Raw genomic sequence first — 25,020 nt, 5'->3', positions numbered from 1 at the left:
TCACGTGCCTTGTTCACATGGAAACCCTCTGCCGCATTCAGATGCAGCATTGTCGTGATTCTTTTGAAGCGTTTGAGGTCCGCCAGCCATCACTAGAGCACGGGGTAACGCCTGGTTGAGCTTTGCGCTCAGGCGACAACAAAAGAGCAATCATGACGAGTGAGTACGATTTATTTATGTATTTATATAAATTATACAGTCTTTAATAATATAAGGGGAAGTACTGTGTGGATTATTCGTAGTGAGGATTAATACGATAGCAAGGCTAGCTAACTAGCCGGTTAGCTTATGCAGTGTAAAATCCCCGAAACTAAACCACGTCAATAATCTGCTAAACCAGACAAAGTCCTGTTTTTTATTTAGTTAATCAACATTAATTAATATTATTTATAAGTTGATGTAGCAAGAAACTATAAATCGTGTTAAGGAAGTTAGTTTCTCTTGGTGAAGTTGACGGATGTTTAACATTAGCTAACTGGCATGAAAATGCCACTAATAATGTCACCGTAATTGCAATCTTTGAAATATTGTTAAAGTATTTGGTTAATCTGTTAAATGGGTGTTTTTATTAGAACGGAAAGTGGCTTGTTTTCATCAAAATCTTAGCATTTTGTGCGTGGATGTTGTTATTGTTATGAAAGCTCTCTAGCGCCCTCATTGCCACGTTGGCTTATCACACATCTCTCTGTGGTTGCTATTGTACTGTACACATAATTATGTTTCCAGATTACACAGAACAGCATCAAGATATACGAAATAGATTATAGTCAAAACTGTTTCTGTTTATATGCAATATATTTATGCATAAAAACATGCATTCTGGTATTTGTTAAACAAATAAAGCAGATGAAGCTGTGATGTTCTTAGTGTATGTCTGCATCCAGTCTCCAGGTTTTGTCTTTTAAAATCAAATATAGTCACTAAAGCATGGACATGCTGATAAGAGTTACGATTTCATGTTTTGTAGGAGGAAATCAGCGTGAACTTGCCCGTCAGAAGAATGCTAAGAAGCATACTGAACAGGCCAAAGGGAAGAAAAAGGAGGATGGCCTCTCTGCAGCTGCTCGTAAGCAGAGGTAAAAAGGCAAATTTTTAGTGTTGTGTAGGACCTATGCTGGTTGTCCCCCCTGAAAACACCATAAACTATGTAGTTTAAATAATTGTGTTAGTAGTAAAACAATACAAAAGCAAACCGAGCAAAAATGCTTTTTAAGTTGATAAACATTTAAGTGCCCCCTTTCCTTGCTTTACAGTGGTTTGGTCAAAGGAGAAAGTATTATGAAAGCATTATAAACATTTTCATGCACCATTTAAAGTCTTCTTAATACGTTAAATAGCTTTATGTGAAGAACAAATGCATATATAAAGAAATTTAAGTTCATGGAAACTCTGAAGGAGACTCGCCTTCTGTGTTGTAGCGGACTGGGTAAAACGCATCATTCACACACACAATAACAGATTTATTTTTTTATTATACTAGATGTAGCAGTTAAAGATCAACACATTTGACTTTCTCATGTGTGCGTCTGCAATTTTAAATTGTTCAAGAAAAATTCAGTAGTATTCTGGTATTGAAATTGGCTTGGTAATGAAAAAGTGGTATCGTGCATCCATAGTATATTTACCCCCATCATTGCTGATGCTTCTCCAACCACATACACAGCATGCTACCTCTTCTTCAGCTTTTGCCTTAATACTGTAACATGACTCTGGACCATGCAATCTGCATGTGTAAGTAGAAACCTACGGCTTATAGGCTACGGCGTTGGTCCGATGCAAAAGTACAAGTCACGCTCAACACCACAAGATCATCAAGCTTTTCCACTAAAAACCAATACATTTACAGGAAGAAGAGAAAGTGTTAAGTCATTAACCTAAGGATTCACATTGTTTTCCAACCTGCACTGTGACTGTTTACACGGTACATTTGTCAAAGACAGGAAAGCCTGTCATTGTTTATATGTTTTTTGTTTAAGCATACTATTTCTCTACTGTTGTGACTTCATTGTTAAAAGATCACATTACGTTTCATTACCATTGAAGAGAGATGCATACACGTATCTGCCTCCTGTAGATAGAATGAACACCAAAGAACATAATGAAATAATGTAAAGTTATAATTTTGCTGTTTTGTTTTTCAGAGATGCTGAAATCATGCAACAAAAGCAAAAAAAGGCAACTGACAAGCCAGACACCAATGCCAAATAACCAGAGGATGACATCGTGACCAACATGCCATTTTGAATTCCTGGCCTGATAGTCTTTTTGTTATGAAAAATATCTATCATTGTGTAGATTTTGAGACCTTGATTCTCTAATGTTTCTCCTCAAAGTCCATAATATGTTGGAAAGGGCATATCGCTAATACAGTATGTAACGATTTTATGTTGTTTTATGTTTAGTAATGGTGGAATGGAGGATATAGTTCCTACTTTCGAATATTCAGAACAAGTAAAATAAATGGCACTTTCAAAACATCTGGACTGGCATTGCAATTTCATATTTTTGTATTAAGTGCCCTTCTTAATAAAATGTACATTTTAATTCACACCTTGTAATTAAACTATATCTCTAAAAATGTGTGTACATAGTGAATTTTCTTTTAACCAATGATTAACATATGCCAGACATTAAGGTCTAAAAATTACAAATAGCTTTCCATAGTAGTACAGATGTGGCATTCCCAAGTGTTGAGAATGACACAAATATGAATTTTCACATTGTTTGTTCTTCAAATCCATTGCAAAACTATGGATTATTATTAGATCAGATGAATTTTATTATTTAGATAATGTTGCAGTAACATTTCAAAATAAAAAATCTTACACAAAATAGAGTAAACAAACCAGCTTATATACATTAATTCATTTAGTTTATCCAAACTCCATACATGCCACCCAACAAAAGCCAATGTTAGAGGTTCAGTCATTGGTGCAGTAAAACCTGTAGTTGTTAAAAACTTTTGTTCAACAACACATACCTTAATTTTCGAGGTAATCCAAAGGGAAAAATAATGGGCTTCTTGTGTCCCACTATCTTCCGGGTTGGACTACATAATACGTCATCCCTGCGGCAGTCTGTGATAAGAGAGGTCGCTTGTTCTAAAGAGTATTTATTTAACTTTTTTTATTTTGTTTGGCAAATTTTTTATCCATTAGCAAAAATGTATGGGCTCAATTCCTACTTTTTCACATTTCCTGATTTAGGTTTACTCACTGCTCACATCTTTTTGTTTGACTAACAATAAAAAACTTGTTAGGTTTTTGGATATATATATATATATATATATATATATATATATATATATATATATATATATATATATATAAAATTCTATTGACTCAAACTTAAATTAGATAGCTTTCCTTCATTGCTTTTATATTTTATTGTTTTTTTTCCTTGATTGTAAGCTTCATAACCCTTTATTGTGTTTTTTATTTCCTTTTCCTTTTTTTCTGACTTCTATCTTCTTTTATTTGATAATGTTCTCCTGAAGGTGATTGTATACTTCATTTAATTGTTTGAATAAAAAAAGAGAGGTCGCTTGTAAATCCTGCCCACAGAGGACCAATCAGATATCTTCTTCTTCTTCTTCTATTGTTTTTATTGGCGGTTGGCAAACACCAATCAGATCTCTCTCGCTCGCGCTGCAATCAGGCTGGAATAACCGATTTCCGTTAATGAGCAGCAGCAGGGATAAATCCCGCGTGAGAGGTAGGTGGGACTTTGAAATCGACAAATGAGAACGCCGATGTGAGGATTTAGCGAACAACACGTTCTTGAACATCTTTGTTGGTTATTGAACAACATTCGTGTTAGTATTAACCATGTTTTATAATCATCAAAGTGATTAAAAGCGGTGTTAAATAACGTTGTGAACCGCGGTTAACCTAACGTAAACAAATAAGGCTATGACTGTGAGCGAATTGAGTTATCCATGGCTTCACCGTTTCTACCGAATCCTATAGATATCGGAGCTCAAATTGTCCGAAGAGCTCTTCGCAGGGAAAGAGTTTTCAGAGATAGACAAAATCCACTGGCTTTCCCCGATGATTATTTGTACAAGAGATATGGATTTTCGGCTGAGGGAATAGTGTACCTTTGTCGGCTTCTTGAGCAGCATATTAAAAATCCAACGCGGCGGAGTCATGCTATAAGTGTACCTCAAATGTTATGCATTGCTTTGCGTTTCTTCGCAAGCGGCACATACTTGTATGCGGTGGGTGACGCCGAGAAAATCAGCAAGATCACAGTCTGCCGCACTATCCGCAGGGTGGTCCTGGCACTTCAGAGATATATAAACACTTTTATTGCGTTCCCTGGTCATTTACCCACTGATGCCATAAAAGAGGGTTTCTATAAAATTGCCGGTAAGATGGATTTATACACCACCTATAACTAATATTCAACAAAGATTTTCTAACCTGAATTTTTGATTCTTTAAAAGGATTTCCAGAAGTTATTGGAGCAATCGGTTGCACACACATTGCAATCTCTAGGCCGGCAAAGGAAATTGAGGCTAACTATATGAACAGAAAGTTTACTCACAGCATCAATGTTCAGGTAAGACTTTTTGCATTTATCAGTCTTTAATGCAGATATTTTCATTGTATGCTGTTATTTGCAGATGACTTGTGACCATCAATATATGATTACAAGCTTGGATGCCAGATGGCCTGGATCAGTCCATGATTCCCAAATTTTCCGCAACTCAGTTTTGTATCGCCGCTTTCAGGATGGTATGGTAAAACCTCACCAAATACTAATGGACTGTATGAAACACCTTTATTTATTTACTTTTTGTCTGTTGACAGGGCTGTATGATGGCATATTGGTGGGAGACGGAGGATATGCTTGTCAAAGCAGTTTGATGACTCCCTATCAAAACCCAGAAACACAACCACAGCATGACTTTAACGTGGCTCTCAGTCAAACAAGCCTTGTGATTAAAAGGACTTTTAGCGTTTTAAAGGCACGCTTTAGTTGTCTTCATGACCTAAGGGTATCACCAGAACGGGCATCGCAGATAGTAGGTGCATGTGCTGTGCTCCACAACATAGCCACTATAAGAAAGGAGCGAGTGCCACAGGAATACCATGAACCTGCTGATGATGTGGTTGACCCCATAAGCCGGGAACATCCAGCTGGCAGAGCTGTGCGAGATGACATTACTGCCCAGTATTTCAGTTAAAACTCTATAAAAGCACATTGGAACGCCATATATGAATCAAGATAAATGTACTTATGTAACAATGTTAAATGTTTACAGAGTAATATATACTCCGCTGTATTGGAGAGGGTGGTTGCCCATAACAACTGTCTATATTATATTAAGTACTCATTTGAAAAACATACTCAAGACATGACATTTTGAGTGTATGTTTCTAGGAATGTTTTTTCAAACCCTGGTGTTGTATGTGGTTCCATGTTTTGATTGGTTTTTGCAATAAAAAATAAAGCACAAAAAAGACTGACATTTTGAGCGTGTGCACATTTTATTTTGCTTGTCAAACTGTGGAGACCAAACCTATTATCAATAATAAACAACCTTGAGTACAATACTGTCCCATGATGCTGACATTGACCTACCTTATGTACAAACCAAAAAGAACAAATAAAGTGCTAACAGTGTCAATAAAGTATAAAATATCACTATTTACCATTTAGTACACACAAGCGAAGAGTGGAATGTAAAACAAATATTTCACAGTTAAAGTAGAATGAGGGTCAATATGAACAAGGATGTTGGGCATTGGTGTGTGTAGGGAGTATATGTGCTGTGAAGTCTTGCATAAATGTTGCAGGTAAGGCCAATTAATACAATTAAATTAACTACGCACAGAATCTGCAAACTGTTCATTTTAAAAATATAAGGAACTGCATTTTGTTTTTATTTAGCACAGCCCTGAACAAGACATTTCACATAAAATACGTTCAAATAACCCATGATACATTTACATACGTTTGATTTTTAATGCTTGTGATAAACAATGTACAATTATTCACTGATATTCAAGAAAGCAAAACAATACATTAAAAGCCAGATCTATATAAACATTCAAAATTAACAGAATGGTTGGTACATATTATTTTATCTGCAGGAACACCTGTAAATATCTTAATTAGGATTCTCATTTTATGAAGATCTTTAAACAAACAAAACAGCAATTAACACCAATAATTTGGCTAAAGCCTGGCTCTCAATGTATTATGTTGCCTTCTGATGCATCAGTGAATATTTGTACATTTTGTAATTACATATGAATCTTCAGCACCATTGTTGGCAGTGGATTGTTGGAAAGTAATCAAATATGTAAAAGATGCTGAAAAAGCAAAGAAAGTACAGGCCCTGGAGGATTTTTCTGAAGACCAGTGGACAGTTTAATCAAACATGGGGTTCTTGAACAACACTGCAAAACATTAAGAACTGGTGCCATCATATAACATTAAAAAATCAAGAGTATGTTAACTCCTGAACTGTGCAATTTTTGTACATTTGGTTATTTTCAGTGTTTTGGACATCTAAACATCTATTAAGTGTAATAACTTATTCAGGGCACTAATACATTTATTTAAAAAATGTTTTATATTTTTTAATTCCTAAATTTTGTAGATTCTGCAAAGAGTATGTAAACGTATGTTTTGTACCTTGTAATGTTCTTCTAATAATCTAACCATTTCTAACTGCTACTTCAAACAGCTTCTTAGCCGTCAGTCAGCGCTGCATCCCTCATACATGCGGTCCAATGCGCTCACATTTACTTTATAATATTTGTTGTTCTTTTCATTTGCATTACCTCACTCTTTAATGCTGTTTGATCATACTGTAATTTTATTGTATTATGGTGTTGTTCTGTGTAGTCCCTGTCTGCTGAAGTATGCCGTACTAAACACTTGTGAATGTGACCATACAGAATCCTGACTGCTGTGCTTTACATCTTTTCATATGTACATTCAAAGGTATTAGGAAACCTTATCGTTACCCTAATGCTCATAACTGTTGCTACATTTTATGTTGCTACAAGCACACATTCATTCGTTGAATTAATGATTCAATACATGTTACCATATCTGACTTTTTTTTTAAGACCCACATAGCACGACTGAATCACAGAAAACACCAACCTACTTTTCCTCCCGAATGTTTTTTTTTTTTCGTTTTTAAAAAAAATGCAATGCATGAAAAATCAGAGCATATTTCTAAAATGTTTACAAGTAGTAACCGTGGCCTTTAATGCTAACAAACTCTCTAACAAATGGTACGAGTATCTGCAGAGAATAGGCTAGGGGTCTTATAATTAACAATATGAGCTGTCATGAACCTGTGCACAACAATAGCAAAACAAATACTAAAAGACATATGCAACAATCTTTTGTCTCGATGCTTAAAGCATCATTATTCTTGGCAGTGATAGCACCAGCAGCTATTTTCATACCAGTTTAAAACCAAAAGGCTCAGTCCTTATCTCCCATTCAATCTTCTTTCTGTTTCAAGCTCTCACTTCATCTTAAAACTTTCAACATTATCTTTCTCATATTAGCACAATGAATCGTGTTAAGAAGTGACTGAAGAGTGGAAGCAGACTTCAGGGCATTGTATTAAATACGTAAAATGTGGCCATACATGGAGAATCCTAACGTAATGTGTTTGAGTGGCTCTGTTCTTACTCAGAGTGGCACTTCATCTCTTTCCCCTCCTTTCACTTGTGATCAGGGCTCTAAAGTCATTCAATAAAGCTGCCCATTGACTACCAAGTAAACATTTAGAGAGTTACATTGTTTTTGGTTGTGATTCTCACCGTCATCTAACATCAGTATAAACGCACATCTTTACACCACAGAGTCTCTGATCTCTGAACCCAGACGGACCCGCGGGCGAGGGGAAATGTCACTTATTTCCACAAGACTGTCTTTAAATCCTTTTTGTGGCGTTTGGGCGAGTGTCTGTGCTTCCACGGAGTTCTGCCGTGGTAATGTGTTTGTGCTGGAAGTCTCTGTTGGAGAGATTATGTAGCCACAGCTTTCCTCTAATGTCTGGTAGCTTTTGTGGTCTGAAGGGGAAGTTGGAAGCACGCCACCGTTAAGGGGTAAACTCTCCCTAGGCTTGCCTGTGCTTTTTTGGGCTCTTCCCGTCTGCTCTCCCCCCCTTAACATCTCCTTCATCCGACCTCTCTGTCGGTATGCCAAAGACAGCCCGAATGAAAGCACGCAAATGACTAACAGCACACAAACCACTGCCAGCTCTGTGCCATAGGTCTTTATACGCTGTTGAGCAGAGCGTGCAGATTCACCGATCAGGATGTTGTCTGACGATATGCCCTGAATTATAAAAGCTTCATTTGTTTGTCCAAGATCGGATGTTGTCACGGAAAAAGGCTCCGCCTTCACACAGTAATTGGCCAGGAGTTGCCTAAAGCCGCTCTCCTCTGACCAACAAGAGAAAATCTCCTCACTGCCCGCTCGGCCACTGACTACCAATCCACCGTCTGGGCTGCGAAACAGGTAGTGACTTACATCTGGCTTGTATAGCCATTTTCTTTGGGCGTGGTTGGAGCGAGGTTTGCAGGGAAGCAAGCGAAGAGTGTTGGCAGGGACGATGACGAGCTGGCAGTCATGTGATTGGGAACTTGGTAAAGAACGTGGTAACACTACAAAGAAAAAGGAGATTATGTATTACAATCAATCATTTTAACAGGATGAAATGTGTTTGTGTGTTGAAACCATACTCCGATTTACCTGCGTTTCGAGAGTCAATACTGAACATTGTGCCGTTACATTTTAATATGGTGTTTGCCATCTCTATATCCTGCTGCCAGTGACTGAAACACAATTTAGATGGTTAAAAGTAATAGTAAATGTAACTGGTGCATAGGGAAATAGGTAAATACCTACTTTTGTTTTGGGTTTCTTGTGACATCAGTGCAATGTGTGCCTGTCCACGCACAGTATGGGTCTTTGGCTAAAATACACTCCCCGCAGTTGTTATGGAAACTACAGTTTGCTACTGGCAGCTGTACAATGCCAGAGCGAGTCGACACAAATAACAAACCCTGTTTGATAACAAAAGAGACAGAGTGAGTGTGTAGGAGAAATAAGTACAAACAAAATTTTTTGCTCAGAAATTAAATAAATATTTCAAAACAACACGCCCACCCACCTTTGTTGAGTCCAGCTCTATGTGTTGTATTGGTTGTGGATTTAAGATCAAACTGATCTCCTCAATGATGTGCATCACACCAGCCACATTCACAGCCTTTTGCAAACGTCCATCATCTGAAAATCGCACCGATGGGTCGAAACCAATTAGTGACGAATGGAGAAAATGAAAGTCACAAATCAAAACGAACCCCTCACATACCTGTGCCGATAAACATCACATCGTAAGCCCCGTGAAGGCCTTGTACGTGGTCCACAGCGATTTGTGTGTAACGCACGGAGTGTGTAAAGAGCACAGGCTGGCTTTTGATCGGACTGTCCATCAGAAAGTGATCTTTTACAAAGTTTAGCACCTTATCTGGCATATCCAGGGATGACTCGATTCCCATCTGCCTGGAAGCATTAGTAATACACTGAAGAAAGAAAAACACATTATCGTCAAGAAGATCTTTATAGACTGGCATTTGTGAGTCGCGTGTGTGTTCTCACCATTCCAGGTCGCGGTTCAGGTACAGAGAGAGCGTGTGTGTACCACTGCTGTGTCTCTCGATTGACCTCTTTGTAACGGCCACTAAAAGCTTTCTCTACTTGATCCATGCTGAAGACGCATACTGCTGAACTGCCTGCCAGTCCTTTGCTCCTACAAAATTTACTTTTAAGTACAGTATGCTGAAGAGTAATGTTATATTATTTTTCCATCTGTATTTTTTACTTACCACTGAGAAGTGAAGACCGCATATAGGAGTGTGTCTCTCTGCCTTTGGGCTGGGAGCACATACACATCCTGTATGATGTTGAATGGAAAACCATCCTCCGGTAGCGAACACAAGAGCTGAGCTTTCAAAAATGTGGTCCACTTCTTTTGCAAGACTCTCTCCCCACCCTGATCCTCCTAAGGGTTAGAAACAATCAGAAAGATCAGGAATAACCTTTAACATTATAAATAAAAGGTAAAATGACCTACATATACTATTTTAATGTATAGCTACAAAAATATAAATGACCACTAGGGGGACTCAGAACTCCAGCAAAGATTTCAATGAAATGTTTCTTCATATAATGTACCATGGTACTGCCATTACATATCAAAATACTGTATGCCATCCATATATCTTGGTATTTATATGGTACGGCAAATTACTTTATCATTGTGCCATTTTCCTTAGAATAACATGCACAATATAATCAGAATTGTGTAATAAGAAAATAAGTATTTTGATTTTATTTTGGCCTTTATAAGCACAGCAAGAGTGAAGAGTCATTAGAAGATAATATTAATCTAACTGTATAATGATAGTATGCATGTGTGGTATGTATGCGTGTATATGTGCTTTCTCAAGTTTATGGTAATTTTATCAATGCCGTGTGAACTCCTCCAAAACTCTCCACATTACCTTACACACACGTGCAATCCTGGACACTACGGTGTTATCAAAGAAGTCGAACTCTTTTCCCACTTCGCTGAAGAAAAAGTAGATCTGATCATCACCTCTCTCACTCCCTGAACCCGTAATATGAGCAGAACCTACAAACGCTGGATCTGACACAAGAAAACACAAACACGCCCATAAAAACACATGTTAAATTTATGCAAACACCAAAAGTACTGTAAAACTGTTACTTCGTATCAGTCAGTCAATTGATGTTCTTACCATGCGTGAGAAAGTAGGGATCAGTAATCACTGATATGGGCTTTTATTTTTAGATATGTATCTCTTACGAGGTCCCTTGTGGTTAAGTGTATGTGTGTGAGAGTCTGTTAGTGTGTATAAGTGTTTACCCTGGAGCCAGTTGAGAGAATTTTCTGTTTTCAGAGAAGTGCCAGACCCTAGACTCCTATATATGGTGGGTTCATTTCCCTGGAAGTTACTGACAGTTGCAGTATACAGCTCCCCATCTGCAACACAACAAAACTTATTATTAACATAAAATAAAAATGTTCACTGAATGCCACCATTGTAAAATATGAACATGTAGCTCAGGAAAGTTAGTAGTAGAGAGAACAGAGAACCCAGATCATGGGTTTAATTCCTAGGGAATGCATGAACGGATAAAATGTACAGTATACTTGCAATGCAATATAAGTGGCTTTAAAGGGATAGTTCACCCAAAAATGAAAATAATGTCATTAATGACTCACCCTCATGTCGTTCACTCGTAAGACCTCCGTTCATCTTCAGAACACAGTTTTAGATGTTTTAGATTTAGTCCGAGAGCTTGTTGACCCTTCATTGAAATCTACGTACATTATACTGTCCATGTCCAGAAAGGTAATAAAAATATAATCAAAGTAGTCCATGTGACATAAGTGGGTCAGTTAGAATGTGTTGAAGCATCGAAAATAAATTTTGGTCCAAAAATTATGACTTTATTCAGCATTGTCTTCACTTTCGCGTCTGTTGTGAAGCACATGCGCGAGACTAAAGTCTGCAATGATGCGGATGACGTGTTATCCTCAGACATGTTTGCAAAGTTTTTTTTTCAAACTTACAGTGTGCATCTCCCTTAGACTGTAAACGAAGCCAGAGCACAAAAAAAAAAAACAGGGCGCACCAGATAACACGTCAGCCACGTCACTGCAGTCATGTGACTTTAGTCTCACGCATTGTGGTTCACAACAGACACGGAAGAGAAGACAATGCTGAATAAAGTCGTAATTTTTGTTATTTTTGGATCAAAATGTATTTTGATGCTTCAACAAATTCTAACTGACCCACTGATGTCACATGGACTACTTTGATGATGTTTTTATTACCTTTCTGGACATAGACAGTATAGTGTACATAGATTTTCAATGAAGAGTCAACAAGCTCTTGGACTAAATATAAAACATCTAAAAATGTGTTTCAAAGATGAACGAAGGACTTACGAGTTTGGAACAACTTGAGGGTGAGTCATTAATGACATTATTTTCATTTTTGGGTGAACTATCCCTTTAAATAAAAGTATCAGAGGTAGTATGAATAGATGTATTTTCGCATAAGTAACCTTACCCACTACAATAGCTGTAGACCTGTAGTCTGGATTAAAAGGGCAACGTCCACGACCATCCTCCATAACATGCTCACCCAATTCATCTTTCTCCAGAGAAAAACTTGAAATGTTCTACAACGGTTCAAGTGATACGTAAGCACCGATCATTTAAGTGAAAATGAAAATCAACACATATTCAGAAGTAAAGAGATCGAGAACTCACAATGTAAGCACAGGTGGGGCTGAAGGCATATGTACCACACACATACAGATGTGTGCTATTCAAATGAAGTAAAATCTTGATGTAATTAAAGCAGTCCGTCTGAAACGCATAACAAACAGAGATGAAGTACCAATAAAGTTTTTATAGTTTCAGTGTTTGGATTCATCTATATATTCACAATCACCACAACACACACATTTCCATTATTTATTGGGACATTTCATAGACAAAATGTATATACACTATACAAACTGTATATCTGATCCACTTTCCCTAACCCAATCCCTAAACTTTACCCTCACAGAAATCTTTTATTATGTTTAATAATTGATTAAATTTGTGAGGACCTGGTCAGTCCCTACAACGTATAGATATCTGAACACACACCTGAGGGTCCTTTCCCTTAAAGCTGCATTCTTTCCTCTTTTCATCTGTTGTGTTCCATGACAGCTACAAAAGACACAAAAATACAAAGTAAAATCTAAATGCACGTTTTCATGCTTATGTTTTTCACAAACATCTCTACACACACTTACTGTTTTCTGTAGATACGTTGCACTGATGTTGTCCAGGCTGAGAGAGAATATGTTCTCCCTGGCTCCCACGTACAGCTTGTTTTCATCTGGGCTCAGCAGAAGTGTTGAATAGTTATACACACCATCCACAGAGAACTCTCTCAACAATCGCCCTTCAGCATCTTTACACACAAACACACATAAATACACGAGTTTAAACATCCTCCTTCACACCATATCATACAAAATAAGTAATTTTAAACACATGCATTCAACTTCTCAGGTCCTATTATATGTTCAAAACGCATGCTTCATTCTTCACATTCGTGTTTCACCTAAAAACTGTACAATCCCAGGTCATAAACCAGCCATTTCATATTACGTTAGTTTGCATGTCCAAGGTTTCCTGGCATGGCACATGGGTCACTAACCCTAACTAATCTACATCCATTACACTTGCATGTTCCACCACAAGTAATTACTGTGTGTTGCTGTTACTCCGAGTACAGTACACCAGCCAGGGTTTGCAAATGGTTTTAATAGCTCTTGTAAATGTTTACAATCAAGGATTAAACCCTCCTGCGTGTTTGGCTAAGATGAACGAACGTAACATTGGAGCAGTAAGGTAATAGGTCTTTTGGGAATGAGAAACGTTGTGGTAGTTTAAATAGCCCTTAAACTGAGTTAAGTTTTTGCAGATGAGTGGGTCTGACCGTGCAAGACACTCTGTGGCCAAGATTCTCTCTGTGCTCATTACCGAGTCAAACAACATGTCACCAGACAGAGCAAAGAGGACAGCAACTTCACGAAAACACACACAGGAAGGAATCTTAGACATTTTCAAAAGACTTTTTTGTGGACTGCACCAAGATTAAAGAAATGCACCAAGATTAAAGAAACGCTAAATCTACTGATAAAGAGGACTTCATTTCAGTCTTAATCAGTGGATTGCTAACAAATGTATAAAACAGAAAAACAATACCCAAAATATGTTTTTGGACATATTACCATGTTATCCATTTCTATTCTATTCTATTCTATAGGTACTCTGCATATACGCTGTAATTATTTTCTTAGTTTGCTAGTTTTCTTAGGTTTTTTTAATGTAAAGGTGCTTTGAAACAATGCAACATTGCAATAAAATAAATACATTTAAATTCAATTCAATTTAAAGTACCTTCAGGTGTCATGTAAATACAGTGATCAGTTTAACTTCTGCAATGGTATAAGCTAGACGCATTAAGTAAATGCCCATAAAGTAAAATCTAATTTACATAGCACTTAGGTCCCAGAAAATTTCCGTAAAATTGGCAGAAAGGCTTCTGTGTGAACACAAACACGTCCCGTAAATGTTCTTGGACCGCCCCGGAAAGAGTACCTACCTAGTAACATTGCGGTAACATACACGGAAAGGATTGTGTGTGAACAAGAAGCAGAAACAATGCTGTGAAGTGAGGACTAGGGATGCTCCGATCGATCGGCCGCCATTAAATGACGGGATCGGCACTAAATTTGCCGATCTCATGAGCCGATCTTTATGTTTACTTTTGTCATTATAGAGTTCCTGATGCGGCTGCAATAAGAGACCGTTTTAGACATTGCGAGCATTTTGTAGCCCGTTGCTCATGTGTGACGTGCACATTTGGATCTCTCTCTCTCCCTTTACAGAGATATGCGTATTTTCTATGAGGACGCGCTCCGGTCCTCAGCGGGATGCGTCTTCACATCCCTATCAAACAGCGTATACAACACATATCTATCATGGACACTTGCATCCTCATGCCGAAAGTTTATTACTTGCATTCGTTTTAAAGTTTTGAAGGTTTAAACTTCCATTTTCCTCACAGCTGCTCTTGTTTGCGGACACCCGCCGCACGCATACACAGCAGCCGGTCATCAGTGCACGTGAAGAGAACGATCTCTCCCACGTCTTAAAGCTACAGTATCCTAATTCATCTCTCAATAAAATTACTTTCTGCTCATCAGTGAAAAACTGTTGTACTTCATATGAATGCGTGTATATTTAATTCATACAGTAAAGACTGTGAAGTGTTTTATATTAATTACTTTTAACAGACATAAACCTTTTTACAGGCATATTACATTTCTCTTTGCAAGAAGAACTATTTGTTGTGCTTAATTATTTGATTCTCTATTAAAACAATAATATACCTTATTTATAGTTAGTTTCATTTCTACAAATGGTGTAAACTCTGCTGGATTATAGATAAAAGATTCCCATTCCACTGCCATTCTGTGATCGGCACTGATCGGCGATCATGATCTTGGTGATCGGTAATCGGCCCCAAAAATGCTGATCGGAGCATCTCTAGTGAGGACGCGCATGTCATTGCAACCACGAATTTATGGATCAGCTCTTTGACACAGGGAATTAAACGCAGATCAACATTCACAACGAGAAATGTCAGTAAACTGGACTGAAGTAGAGATCAGTGAGCTCGTCAATATCCGCGCTGAAGCTGAGATCATTCACCAGCATGACAAAACAGTGCATCACGTGCTCCTTACAATCTTGTAAGAAACAAACATGCATGCACGTGGTATTTCGAGAGAGAAATCACAGATAATTTGCTAACTTCAGACGCTGTAGAATAACCTACCAAGTGCAGGACTTTAAATACGTCACGTGTATTTACAGGATTTTCACATTATGTAAAGATATCAGAAAATCATTGGCAGTGTGAATGAACCAAAAATCAGACGATCCCGGACAAATCCCAGACGTATTTTCCGTCATCTCGGTGTGAAAGGACTTGAGAGGACATTTGCCACAATCTGAGCCCAGTGGATTCAGAATGCAACAAAAAATAAATTGTGAAGTTGTTTAGCCGCAACAACATAAACATATGGCCCACTTTTTCTTGGCCCAAACTTAACTTCTGGTAGAATTCCCCAAGTATGGTAGACTTCAAATCATAGCAACAAATACAGACCGGAAGTTAATTTTGGGCCAAGCGCGTAACTGCGGTCCAATGAAACCATCTATGGAGTACACGCTACTGACTTTTATTGACTGTACATACACAGTGATCCATCCAACTTCCTGAACTAAAGTTAAAAGCATCTCTCCTAACCCTGAACAACAAACTTAACCCAGGTTGCTTGAGGTGAGACTGCTGGTGTGGTAAGTGAAGTGTATAATAAATAGCTTTGGATAAAAACGCATCACTTACTGTATGGGAAACTAATGCGTGCTGTGATGTCATCTTCATTCGCCACGGTTGCTTGTAAAACTCCAGCCAAAAAAATCCATATGGTCAAAGGTAAGAGCCAGATAGACTTTGCAGTTTCCATGGCTACTTGTTTCCAGTGGACTTTGCATTTGGTTTTCATGGTTAATTCTTTGTATTTAATTTTTTATATATATTCCAGGTTTCTTTGGTATTCAGGATGTGATGTTAACACCCTATGGTTAACGATTATTGGTTCTTCTGTGCATAGGGTCACCAAGGTCCTGCCATATTTCAATCAGGTCCTCAAACAGGTCAAAGGTGAGCAGATATCAGACTTTTGTAAGCAAAATACACTTATGTGTAATGACACATTCCTCCTGTTAAGGACCATCTACATAAAGATTTCCAATTAGACTTTCTGAAATCTGCAGAGGAAGAAACAGAAGCACATTTAGAGTCATGATTAGATAGAAACAATAAACAGTCAATAATGAGACTGCATTTATTTTGCTGTAAAAATGGGCATCAACTATCTGAAATGAACAAAAACATCATATGAACTCTGACTTGAAGGAAATAAAGTAAGTGGGTGTTCTCCAATAAAGAAAAGTACAGTACATGCATTAGTGCTTGGTGGAAAAAAAGGCTGAATCAAATGTCCTCCTCTGTGTGACATTATCCAAACAGAATTTGGAAATTCACCAGCTCCTCCCTCTTGGCCTGATCAACTTTTAAAGGAGGTACGTCCAAAAAACAAGAAGGCTGTGATGTTTCCAATAAAATATTAACAATTACAATTAATTCAATACTGGTTACTTTCTGTTACATCATTGCTAAATTTATATTACATTTTATGAGATCCATATGTTGTCTTAAGCTATGCAAACCATTAAATGCAAACCATTTAGACCATTAATGGATGGAAGCTAAGTCATATTATTTATGTCAGTTATACAGTTAACAATTATAGATAAAAACAGACACAATGCATATATTATCTACAATACAAATGCATAGATGTTCAAAGTTACATAAGTGTGGGTAGACATCAAAAACAAGTTCAAAGCTACATACTAAAACTGTGTGACACACAAGCGCACACACAAAAACAAACAGAGCCATATAAGAAAAGCACTGCGCTGCAGTCTTTCATGTCTGAAGGAAACATAACTGTGCATCTGCTAAGACTCAGAATAAGACGACAGGCTCTTTTAAATGATTAAAGACTGAGATAAAAATAAAACATGCAGCTCACACTTACATGACTTCAGCTAGAAGCCCAATCACATCGCATTAACTCCCCAGAAACAACATTATGGCACCATTAAAAACTTCCTTACATTGATAACTACTTAATTTCTGTACGTGTGCCAAACAAAAACATGTTACTGCATTATATTAAAAGAAGATGATGACTCAAACTTGACTGGGGGACAAATGACACAAACTCTGAATTGTGGGAATCTTACATTTCAGATTAGACTCATGTCCACTCTTGTCCACTCTTTATTAACAATTACAGACAGTTGACTAAGAGCAGTAAACGATGAAAGCATAAATCAACTGTCACTTATATCACTTTATGACACACATTTCCCAAAGAAGACCTGCACAGACTGATTTTGTTACTACTATAAGACAAATGTAATGCAGTAACTGGAAGATCTTAAGATGAATCGGCTAGAAACAGATGCTAAACTCATATATTTGTGTGGTTGAAAAGTGGTCAACCGCAAATCTTCTTTTCAAAAGATCTCTGATACATGCAATAAACTGTCTAAACTAATAAACATTCATGCACTAACCCATTTTGTTGCACTAACTAGAACATTTCATTGGTCTGGTCTTTGCATTGTAAGTCCTCAGGGCAAGAAATTCAAATAAAAAGCATCAATATCAATGACTTACTTGACATTCTGACAAGCTTATCTATAAGTACAAACAGCGGATATTGCACACATCTGCAGGCACAGGCAACAACCTGGGGCTCATGTTCACGCAGCAAAGGATGTTTTCCTGTCCATAATCAGCTTGAGGTGTGACACGGTCAAAACCTCAGATAAAATGATACGCCAAATGGAGAATCAACTCCCTTCTGATTCAAAAAGCAGAACAAAACACATTATATTTACTAATACACAAGCATCAAATACTACTTTGATGAGACAAATGAGGTATTCATTGTCATGCTTCCATATAGTCTTTGATCCACATGGCCGATGCTGTTGTAACAGATCAGACCTTAAGTAAACAATAAAGCTCTGCTTTCATGTTTCTCCACATTCATTTATAAACCATCGAGGAGCTAAAACTTTTTATGTGTTTCATAGTAACACTCAAGAAGCTTCAGACTGACGCAAAGTATCATCAACTTCTGCTTTCTGGTGTAAAAGGTAAATAAGGTGTTGACTTAACTTTAATGAGAAATGTGATTGTTTAAGCAGTTACTGTGAGTAATTTGGTCTAATATGCGTTCATCATTATCAGTCATCCCTTGTGATGTTATCCTCCAAAGTAGGAGGATGTAAATGTCACATGGCCTGAAGCATAAACAAAGTTCAAAGTCCAACTAATGCAATGATAATAATCAGTTATTTTCAGTCACGATTAAAGTCAATCATTAATTTAATGTTAAATAATGCATTCTTTGATGTAGTTATTTCAAGTCAAGATTGATTCGCCACAAAGGAAATTTACGTTTTGTCCTCTACACGTGTTTACCTTGCGGGTACTCTGAAATTACGCATGGACAATCCAACACCACCTTGTTTATTTGAGCCCATTTCCACCCACCCCCAACTCACTCCCCCACCCTCCACCACAAACGCGCTACAAGCACCCTGTATCCTAAATCACCTATAGTAACCAAATCGCGAAATGTAACGTTAACTTAAATGCCCAGCAGAGAGATATTGAAAAGGTTATACGCTTTGCAACAGGTGATTTTGTGCACTCGTCATTCAACAGTTTAAGCCTTCTAAGAACAATAAATCCTCGACAGTAACGTTACCTCTTTTGGTGGACCACTACTGCCCCCTTTAACTTATTGTAAGCAATATTTGTTTAACTTACCACTACAGCGCTTGAAGCCATTGCCTCTGCGATAAAAAAGCGAGTTGAGGTGACTTTAAAATGAGCCATAAAATTTGTATTCCAGCGTGTTTGCCTCGTTCCCGGTCAACTATGCAAAAATCAACCGCTGATCTCCTCTCTCCTGGATCTAACGCTGAGACTTGACCCTCCTCCTCTCCTCCTCCTCCACACAGAGCCACACCTCTAAAACAGTCACACATGAAACTGGAGGGGCTCCTCTTTAAAGGCGCTTTGTTACTACTGACCATGAAACAATATAAATTACTAAACTGATAAACGCTGCTTGACAAAGTTTTAAATTACTTACGCGTTTTTTTTATTGGTTTGAGTGTATGAATCTAAGTGAAAAGATAAAAGTGTAAGAGATGTTAAATGTTCTTTATGGAACCACAGAGCACAGGTCACTTAAAAAAACTTTTAAATTGGACATTTCACAAGACATTTTTAAGATGTCAAATTAATCTTTGGTGCCCCTAGAGTACATATGTTAAGTTTTAGTTATATATATATAATTTTTTATAGCAGGTTAAAGTGCACCAATTTCATTCGGTATAATACAATGTGTTTGCGTAGTTTATGGTTTAAAAAAACACATTATTTTCTAGGGGTGCTCCGATAAATGCAGAGATACACCCATAATTATTCTGAATTGCACCGCTGTATTATTCACAGCTATTTCATGTACTACAGCTTTTGATCAGTAAGTCCTTATCGATCTGAAATTATTGTTAGTTTGAGTCGTTTAAAACATGCATTTGAAAAAGGAACACTCATCAAACATAATCATTATACATATTCTTTATTTTTATGAAAATACCTGAAAAGGTTTGAAGAACAGCAATATAAATATAGATGGAATTCAGTCATGTGACCTTTTACATCATGCCGCCATCTTGAGTACCTACCGAGTACCAGTAGGCTACTGACAAGCATTGGCTAGCTTGCTACGATTTACGGATTTCTTATCTTTTACTGTCTATGATTCTTATGGATACAGTAAATGGCTACGAAAGCAAACATGTCACACTTCGACTGTCATGAACAGAAACGCTACTTAAAAAAATATATCTTGGTAAGGGTGTGATGCCTACTCGATCCCTGATGCGTTCTTCCAGCCGCTGTCCGCTGCTACCGAACTACCACTATTTTACAACATAAGAAGGCGCGACACAGCATGAAACTTTGCTCGAGGTATCACCTGGATCTCTACACATGAAGGCGAGCATTGAGAACATTGTTTATGTACACATAGTTTACTAAAAAGAAAGGTTTTGTACAACTGACTTTTTGGCTGTTATGGTGTCCGCTCGTCATCTCTGCCAGACGTAAATAATCGATTTCCGAATGCGAATGAAAGAATCTCATATGAGGCTCCTTTTTCAACTAAAAGGTCAATATTGTTTTTCACTTGCGACAAAACAACGAATTATCCATGCATTTATATGGAACCATGCTTTAGGAGCTATCCATCTTTACTCTCCTCCCTCCTTACGTCGCATTCGCAGATAAATACATCTTGACTGGGAAGATGGTGGCGAGCGGAAGCCAAATCAACCAAAGTCAGTTGTTCAAAACCTTCTTTTTAATAAACTCTGTGTTTACAAACAATGTTCTCAATGCTCGAGTTCACGTGTGTTTCTGCACGAGAGCGCCCTCTGGCTTTTGGATGTAGCTGTATTTCACTGTAATTTATTGAGAAGCATAGCAAGCATCATCAGCCGATTGATCGCAGCATCCCTATTATTTTCCACATACTGTAAATTTTTGAACTGTAAAGTGCTGAGTCCCTGATTGGCAAGCTAATCTGTACGTTCTGATTGGCCTGAATACCTCTGACGTCAGCCGGAAATATGACGCTCAATATGTTTAAAAGATTTGCTCGCAATGCTAACAGAAGTTAATTTACAGGCTGTGAGTCAAAGCGGAAGAAATTATGATAATGTTGGTCTTGTCTACATCAAGAGGCCCAGGAAGTAAACTATTGCCTCAATCCGTGTGTTTGTTGTAGTGAAAGAAAAGAGATATATGTTGGAGACGATAACTTGTGTCATTGTTTACTTAGGGGTTTTGTACACTTTGCATATTGTTAACATGTACTAATAAACACTTACACACCAAAAGAAATGTAAATCGTACCATAATTGCTCTTTAAAATTGCCACTTTGTAGGTGTGAGCAAAAATATCCTTTTAAATGCAAATGAGCTGATCTCTGCACTAAATTGCAGTGCCGTGGTTGGAGAGTGCAGATTAAGGGGCGGTATTATCCCCTTCTGACATCACAAGGTGGGGCCAAATTTCAATGACCTATTTTTTCTTACTGTTACTGTGTTGTTCTTTTTTACCTTTTTTGGTTGATAGAAGCACTGTGGACCCAATTATAGCACTTCTTAAAGTTCTTAAACATGGAAAAAGTCAGATTTTAAGGAACCTTTATTTTTAGGAGTGATAAATACTGTAACTATTTAACTTAAGTATACTTGTTTTTAGTTGTTTAAAACATAATAGCAACGATTATACAGTCGACCACATTTGGTTACTGGTTGTGGTTTCAGTACTATTCAGTAACATTTAACTGTTACAAGATACCAGAAGGTGATTTGGCAAAAGTGCTAGTTTAACTTAAAGTCCCAAAAGTAGACAGAGCCTAGTTTCAATTGAGGAGAACAATTCACAGTATAGTGCTCAAAGAAAATTACAGGGGATTAGAGATAGATCAAGAGCCAGAACAGAGCTCAGGCATCCATGAAATCTCAGAAAGTTGGCGTCAGATAGAGTCTAATACTTCTAATGAGGAGTCGTTCTTTTACTCCAAAGTTAGTACTTGGATGAGCTTATGCCAGAACGTAGTAATTTCCAACATCTTTTTACTTAAAATATTTTTTGAATCACTCATTCACTCATCTGTATACTGAATGAAAGTTACAATGTTGCTTTGATGATTTGGTATTCAATAAAAGGGCCCTCAGACCTCACCCTGTTTGTGAAGAAATAACAGAACTCATGCCGTGAAGAACTTGTGCAAATATCTAACAGTGTTTCATCTATAAAGAGAAAAAACACAGAGTGGGTGATTCCTGTATGCTTAATGCTTCAATATCATTTAGTATGTTCTTCATGTTTTCTGTATAGAATTAAGATCAGTATCTGTCCCTGCCATCTTCTAGCTTGTCACCTAGGTAACCAATTGCTCAGTTTACTCATACACATTTGATAAATAGGAATGCACAATGCTCTGTCTTAACCAGGTCTGATCTAGAATTACAGTTTTGTAGGTTTAAATTACAATAAACTTTTAGAATAACCGGTCTGATCCAGTATTTTTTTAAGCATTTCTAGATATGTATTAACTACTAAAATAGTGTCCTTATTGTACTTAAGCCTTCTTTTAACATTGAAATTATGTTTATTTTGTAATGCCCAATGCAATAAATGTGTGTTTGTGTGTGTGTGTGTGTGTGTGTGTGTGTGTGTGTGTGTGTGTGTGTGTGTGTGTGTGTGTGTGTGTGTGTGTGTGTGTGTGTTTTATTTACATAAATAAACCTCATAGGTTAAGAATTATTATGCTGCTGTAAGGAGTACTGTGCAGCTTTCCACCAGTATCTTTCATCTTTTAATCTCTGGCTGAGTTGCAAATGCACTACTAAATGGATGAGTTACGACAATCCATCAAATATGGTTTGGTTTATAAAACACTGATTAAAAGACTCAACCATATAAAAGCTTAAACAGCTGAGCAACCAAATGCATTCAGCAGACACAGAGCAGACAACCAAAATAGTCCAGACATGCAACTCCAAACCTCCATCAGAGGTATTAAGCACCTAGAGAGAGAGAGTTACGTCTCTCTCTCTCTCTCTTTCTCTCTCTTTCTAGCTTGCTCAAACAGTCGCACACATGCGTCTGACTCAGCAGACTGTCATCCTTTTCAGATTCAAACTCATACTGTACAAAATAAAATTCAAAATCACTGCAATAACGTTTTCTTGTGATGTTAAATATGGTTTTGACATAAAAAGTTAATACATACATGACCTGAGCTATTTTGTATTAGTTGTAATAATGTTTCCGTTGGGCAGCTGATCTGTCCCCAAGTGCATGGCGTGAACAGTCTGATGAGTTTTGGCAAAGGAGAGGGATATCTTGAGTAAACACAGAGGTTGCATTCCCAGGCTCAGAGACTTGACCGGTGATTAAATACTGACATTAGTCAGAGTGAACAACGGCCCATATAAATAAATAAACTCTTCCCCCTTAAGGACCAGCCACGACCAGTGTAGGCAATATCATATGCCCTACATGCCTCTACATGGGAGGGGGACCCTTTTCAGAGCAGTGTACAAAAATGTACAATGAGGTGCAGGTTGATTGTGAAAGTCTGTAAATTGAAATTATGTCTAAATGAATGAAACAGTCCTCTATCGAATCTGTGATGGGTTGTACTGTATATTTAAAACTTCAGGACAAAGATAAAGAGAGTAACAATACTAAGGCAACTCTTATTTTCTTTCATTTTTACAAATCAGTTTAAACATTAATTCGTCACCTCAGCTGTAAAATGTTTAAATATAAGGTAACATGTTAATGTTTTATTGTGAATTTTGTGTACGTGTTGTTCTGTGTCCTGTGTGAAATGCTTTTATGCTGCAACAAAAATTGCCTTTGGGAAATAAAGTTGAACTGAACTGATTTTTCCTGTTAAGAGGAGTATAGACAGCCACATCAGAACAACGGATTTGGATGTTCTTCAAGACTTATGCAAGACATATAAGGATGAAATAAAAGGTCATATAAGACTAGAGATCATTACCTCATCTCTCAAGAGCAACAAACCAGGAATCAAGTGAGGGAAACAGTAAAAAAAGAAAGATGGAGAAAAAGGGAAAACAGAGATTCTGCTTGTGTGTGTCTGTATTATAGAAGAGATGATGTTTAAAGAGCACCTATGGTCTGTTTCACATTTTACATTTCCTTGTAGATCAGTAATTTTTATTTTTCTTACAGTATGTAACATTGAATACTACCATTCAAAAGTTTTAGGGTCACTTTGACTTTTTAATATTTTCTCTACATATTACTATAATAGCAAATTGATCAAAACTATGGACTAACACAGATGGAACTATGAAAGTCAATACTGTGACTGAAGAAATCCATAATATATCAAAACAGAAACATAACCTGGTGGCAAAAAATGCATAATAGTTTATAAATGTTAAATAAATAATTGTGCTTTTTAATGTTAAAATAGCTCTTTGTCCCTCCTATGAGATGTCGATCTCAGAAATGGCCCCAAGCATATTTGAGTTTGAGATCCCTGCATAACAGCATTTAACACTGACTGACATTCAGGGTGCACCTATAATATTATTAAGCTAAGCCTTTAAATCTGGTTAACTGGAAAGTCACTTTTTTATGAAGGCTAAACACAAATTAAAGGTGAACATTAATATATTTATCCTTTTTTTTAATATGATATAGTTTTATGGGAGAAGATTTCATTGGCAAAGGTTTGTTTTTGGTACAGACATCCATTGTATTTTTGATATCATACAGTTATCAGATTTATACCGTATCGACTGAAATTAAGAAGTATATCATGAAATTTTTTTTGTCAATATCGTCATGCTCCCTCCCTTTGGTGTGTAAGTGTGTATTAGTACATGTTAATGATATGCAAAAGGTACAAACCCCAAAGTAAACGATGATGCAAGTTATCGTCTCCAAAAATCTTTTTTCTTGGACTACAACAAACACTCTGATTGTAGGCAACAGTTTACTTCCTGGGATTGGTGATGTAAACAAGAATGACATTATCATAATTCCTCCTGCTTCGGACTCAGCCTGTAAGTTATCTCCTTTCGGAAT

General features: G+C 37.2%; 3 protein-coding genes across 4 annotated transcripts; 2 read left to right on the top strand and 1 right to left on the bottom strand.

Moving 5' to 3' along the window:
- Positions 1-25: 25 nt before the first annotated feature.
- Positions 26-2,578, top strand: serf2b (small EDRK-rich factor 2b). Its single transcript, XM_065267787.1, has 3 exons — positions 26-159; positions 968-1,076; positions 2,142-2,578. Exons 1-3 carry the CDS (start codon positions 153-155, stop codon positions 2,206-2,208), a joined length of 183 nt encoding a protein of 60 aa, XP_065123859.1. The 5' UTR covers positions 26-152; the 3' UTR covers positions 2,209-2,578.
- A 1,031-nt stretch (positions 2,579-3,609) lies between these two features.
- harbi2 (harbinger transposase derived 2) lies at positions 3,610-5,476 on the top strand. Of its 2 annotated transcripts, XM_065267917.2 has the most exons (4): positions 3,616-4,370; positions 4,448-4,563; positions 4,628-4,739; positions 4,815-5,476. In XM_065267917.2, the coding sequence occupies exons 1-4, from the start codon at positions 3,938-3,940 to the stop codon at positions 5,189-5,191; spliced, it is 1,038 nt and encodes a 345-aa protein (XP_065123989.1). In that variant the 5' UTR covers positions 3,616-3,937; the 3' UTR covers positions 5,192-5,476. The 2 variants fall into 2 exon arrangements, with proteins under 2 accessions (XP_065123988.1, XP_065123989.1); XM_065267916.2 differs by having other exon boundaries at positions 3,610-4,370; positions 4,628-5,476.
- Positions 5,477-5,480: 4 nt separating this feature from the next.
- sema4bb (sema domain, immunoglobulin domain (Ig), transmembrane domain (TM) and short cytoplasmic domain, (semaphorin) 4Bb) lies at positions 5,481-19,291 on the bottom strand. The gene is made up of 15 exons (XM_065267915.2): positions 19,134-19,291; positions 16,062-16,486; positions 12,889-13,049; positions 12,740-12,802; positions 12,353-12,451; positions 12,150-12,261; positions 10,937-11,053; positions 10,551-10,696; positions 9,873-10,048; positions 9,646-9,796; positions 9,359-9,569; positions 9,158-9,273; positions 8,893-9,050; positions 8,737-8,819; positions 5,481-8,648 (listed from the first exon to the last, which is right to left on the bottom strand). Exons 2-15 carry the CDS (start codon positions 16,219-16,221, stop codon positions 7,831-7,833), a joined length of 2,571 nt encoding a protein of 856 aa, XP_065123987.1. The 5' UTR covers positions 16,222-16,486; positions 19,134-19,291; the 3' UTR covers positions 5,481-7,830.
- Positions 19,292-25,020: the final 5,729 nt, after the last annotated feature.

The sequence above is a fragment of the Paramisgurnus dabryanus genome, chromosome 2 (genome assembly GCF_030506205.2).
Source record: "Paramisgurnus dabryanus chromosome 2, PD_genome_1.1, whole genome shotgun sequence".
NCBI classification, from domain to species: domain Eukaryota; kingdom Metazoa; phylum Chordata; class Actinopteri; order Cypriniformes; family Cobitidae; genus Paramisgurnus; species Paramisgurnus dabryanus.
Note: the sequence above shows the minus strand (reverse complement) of the source record. Positions and strands in the feature narration are given on the sequence as shown.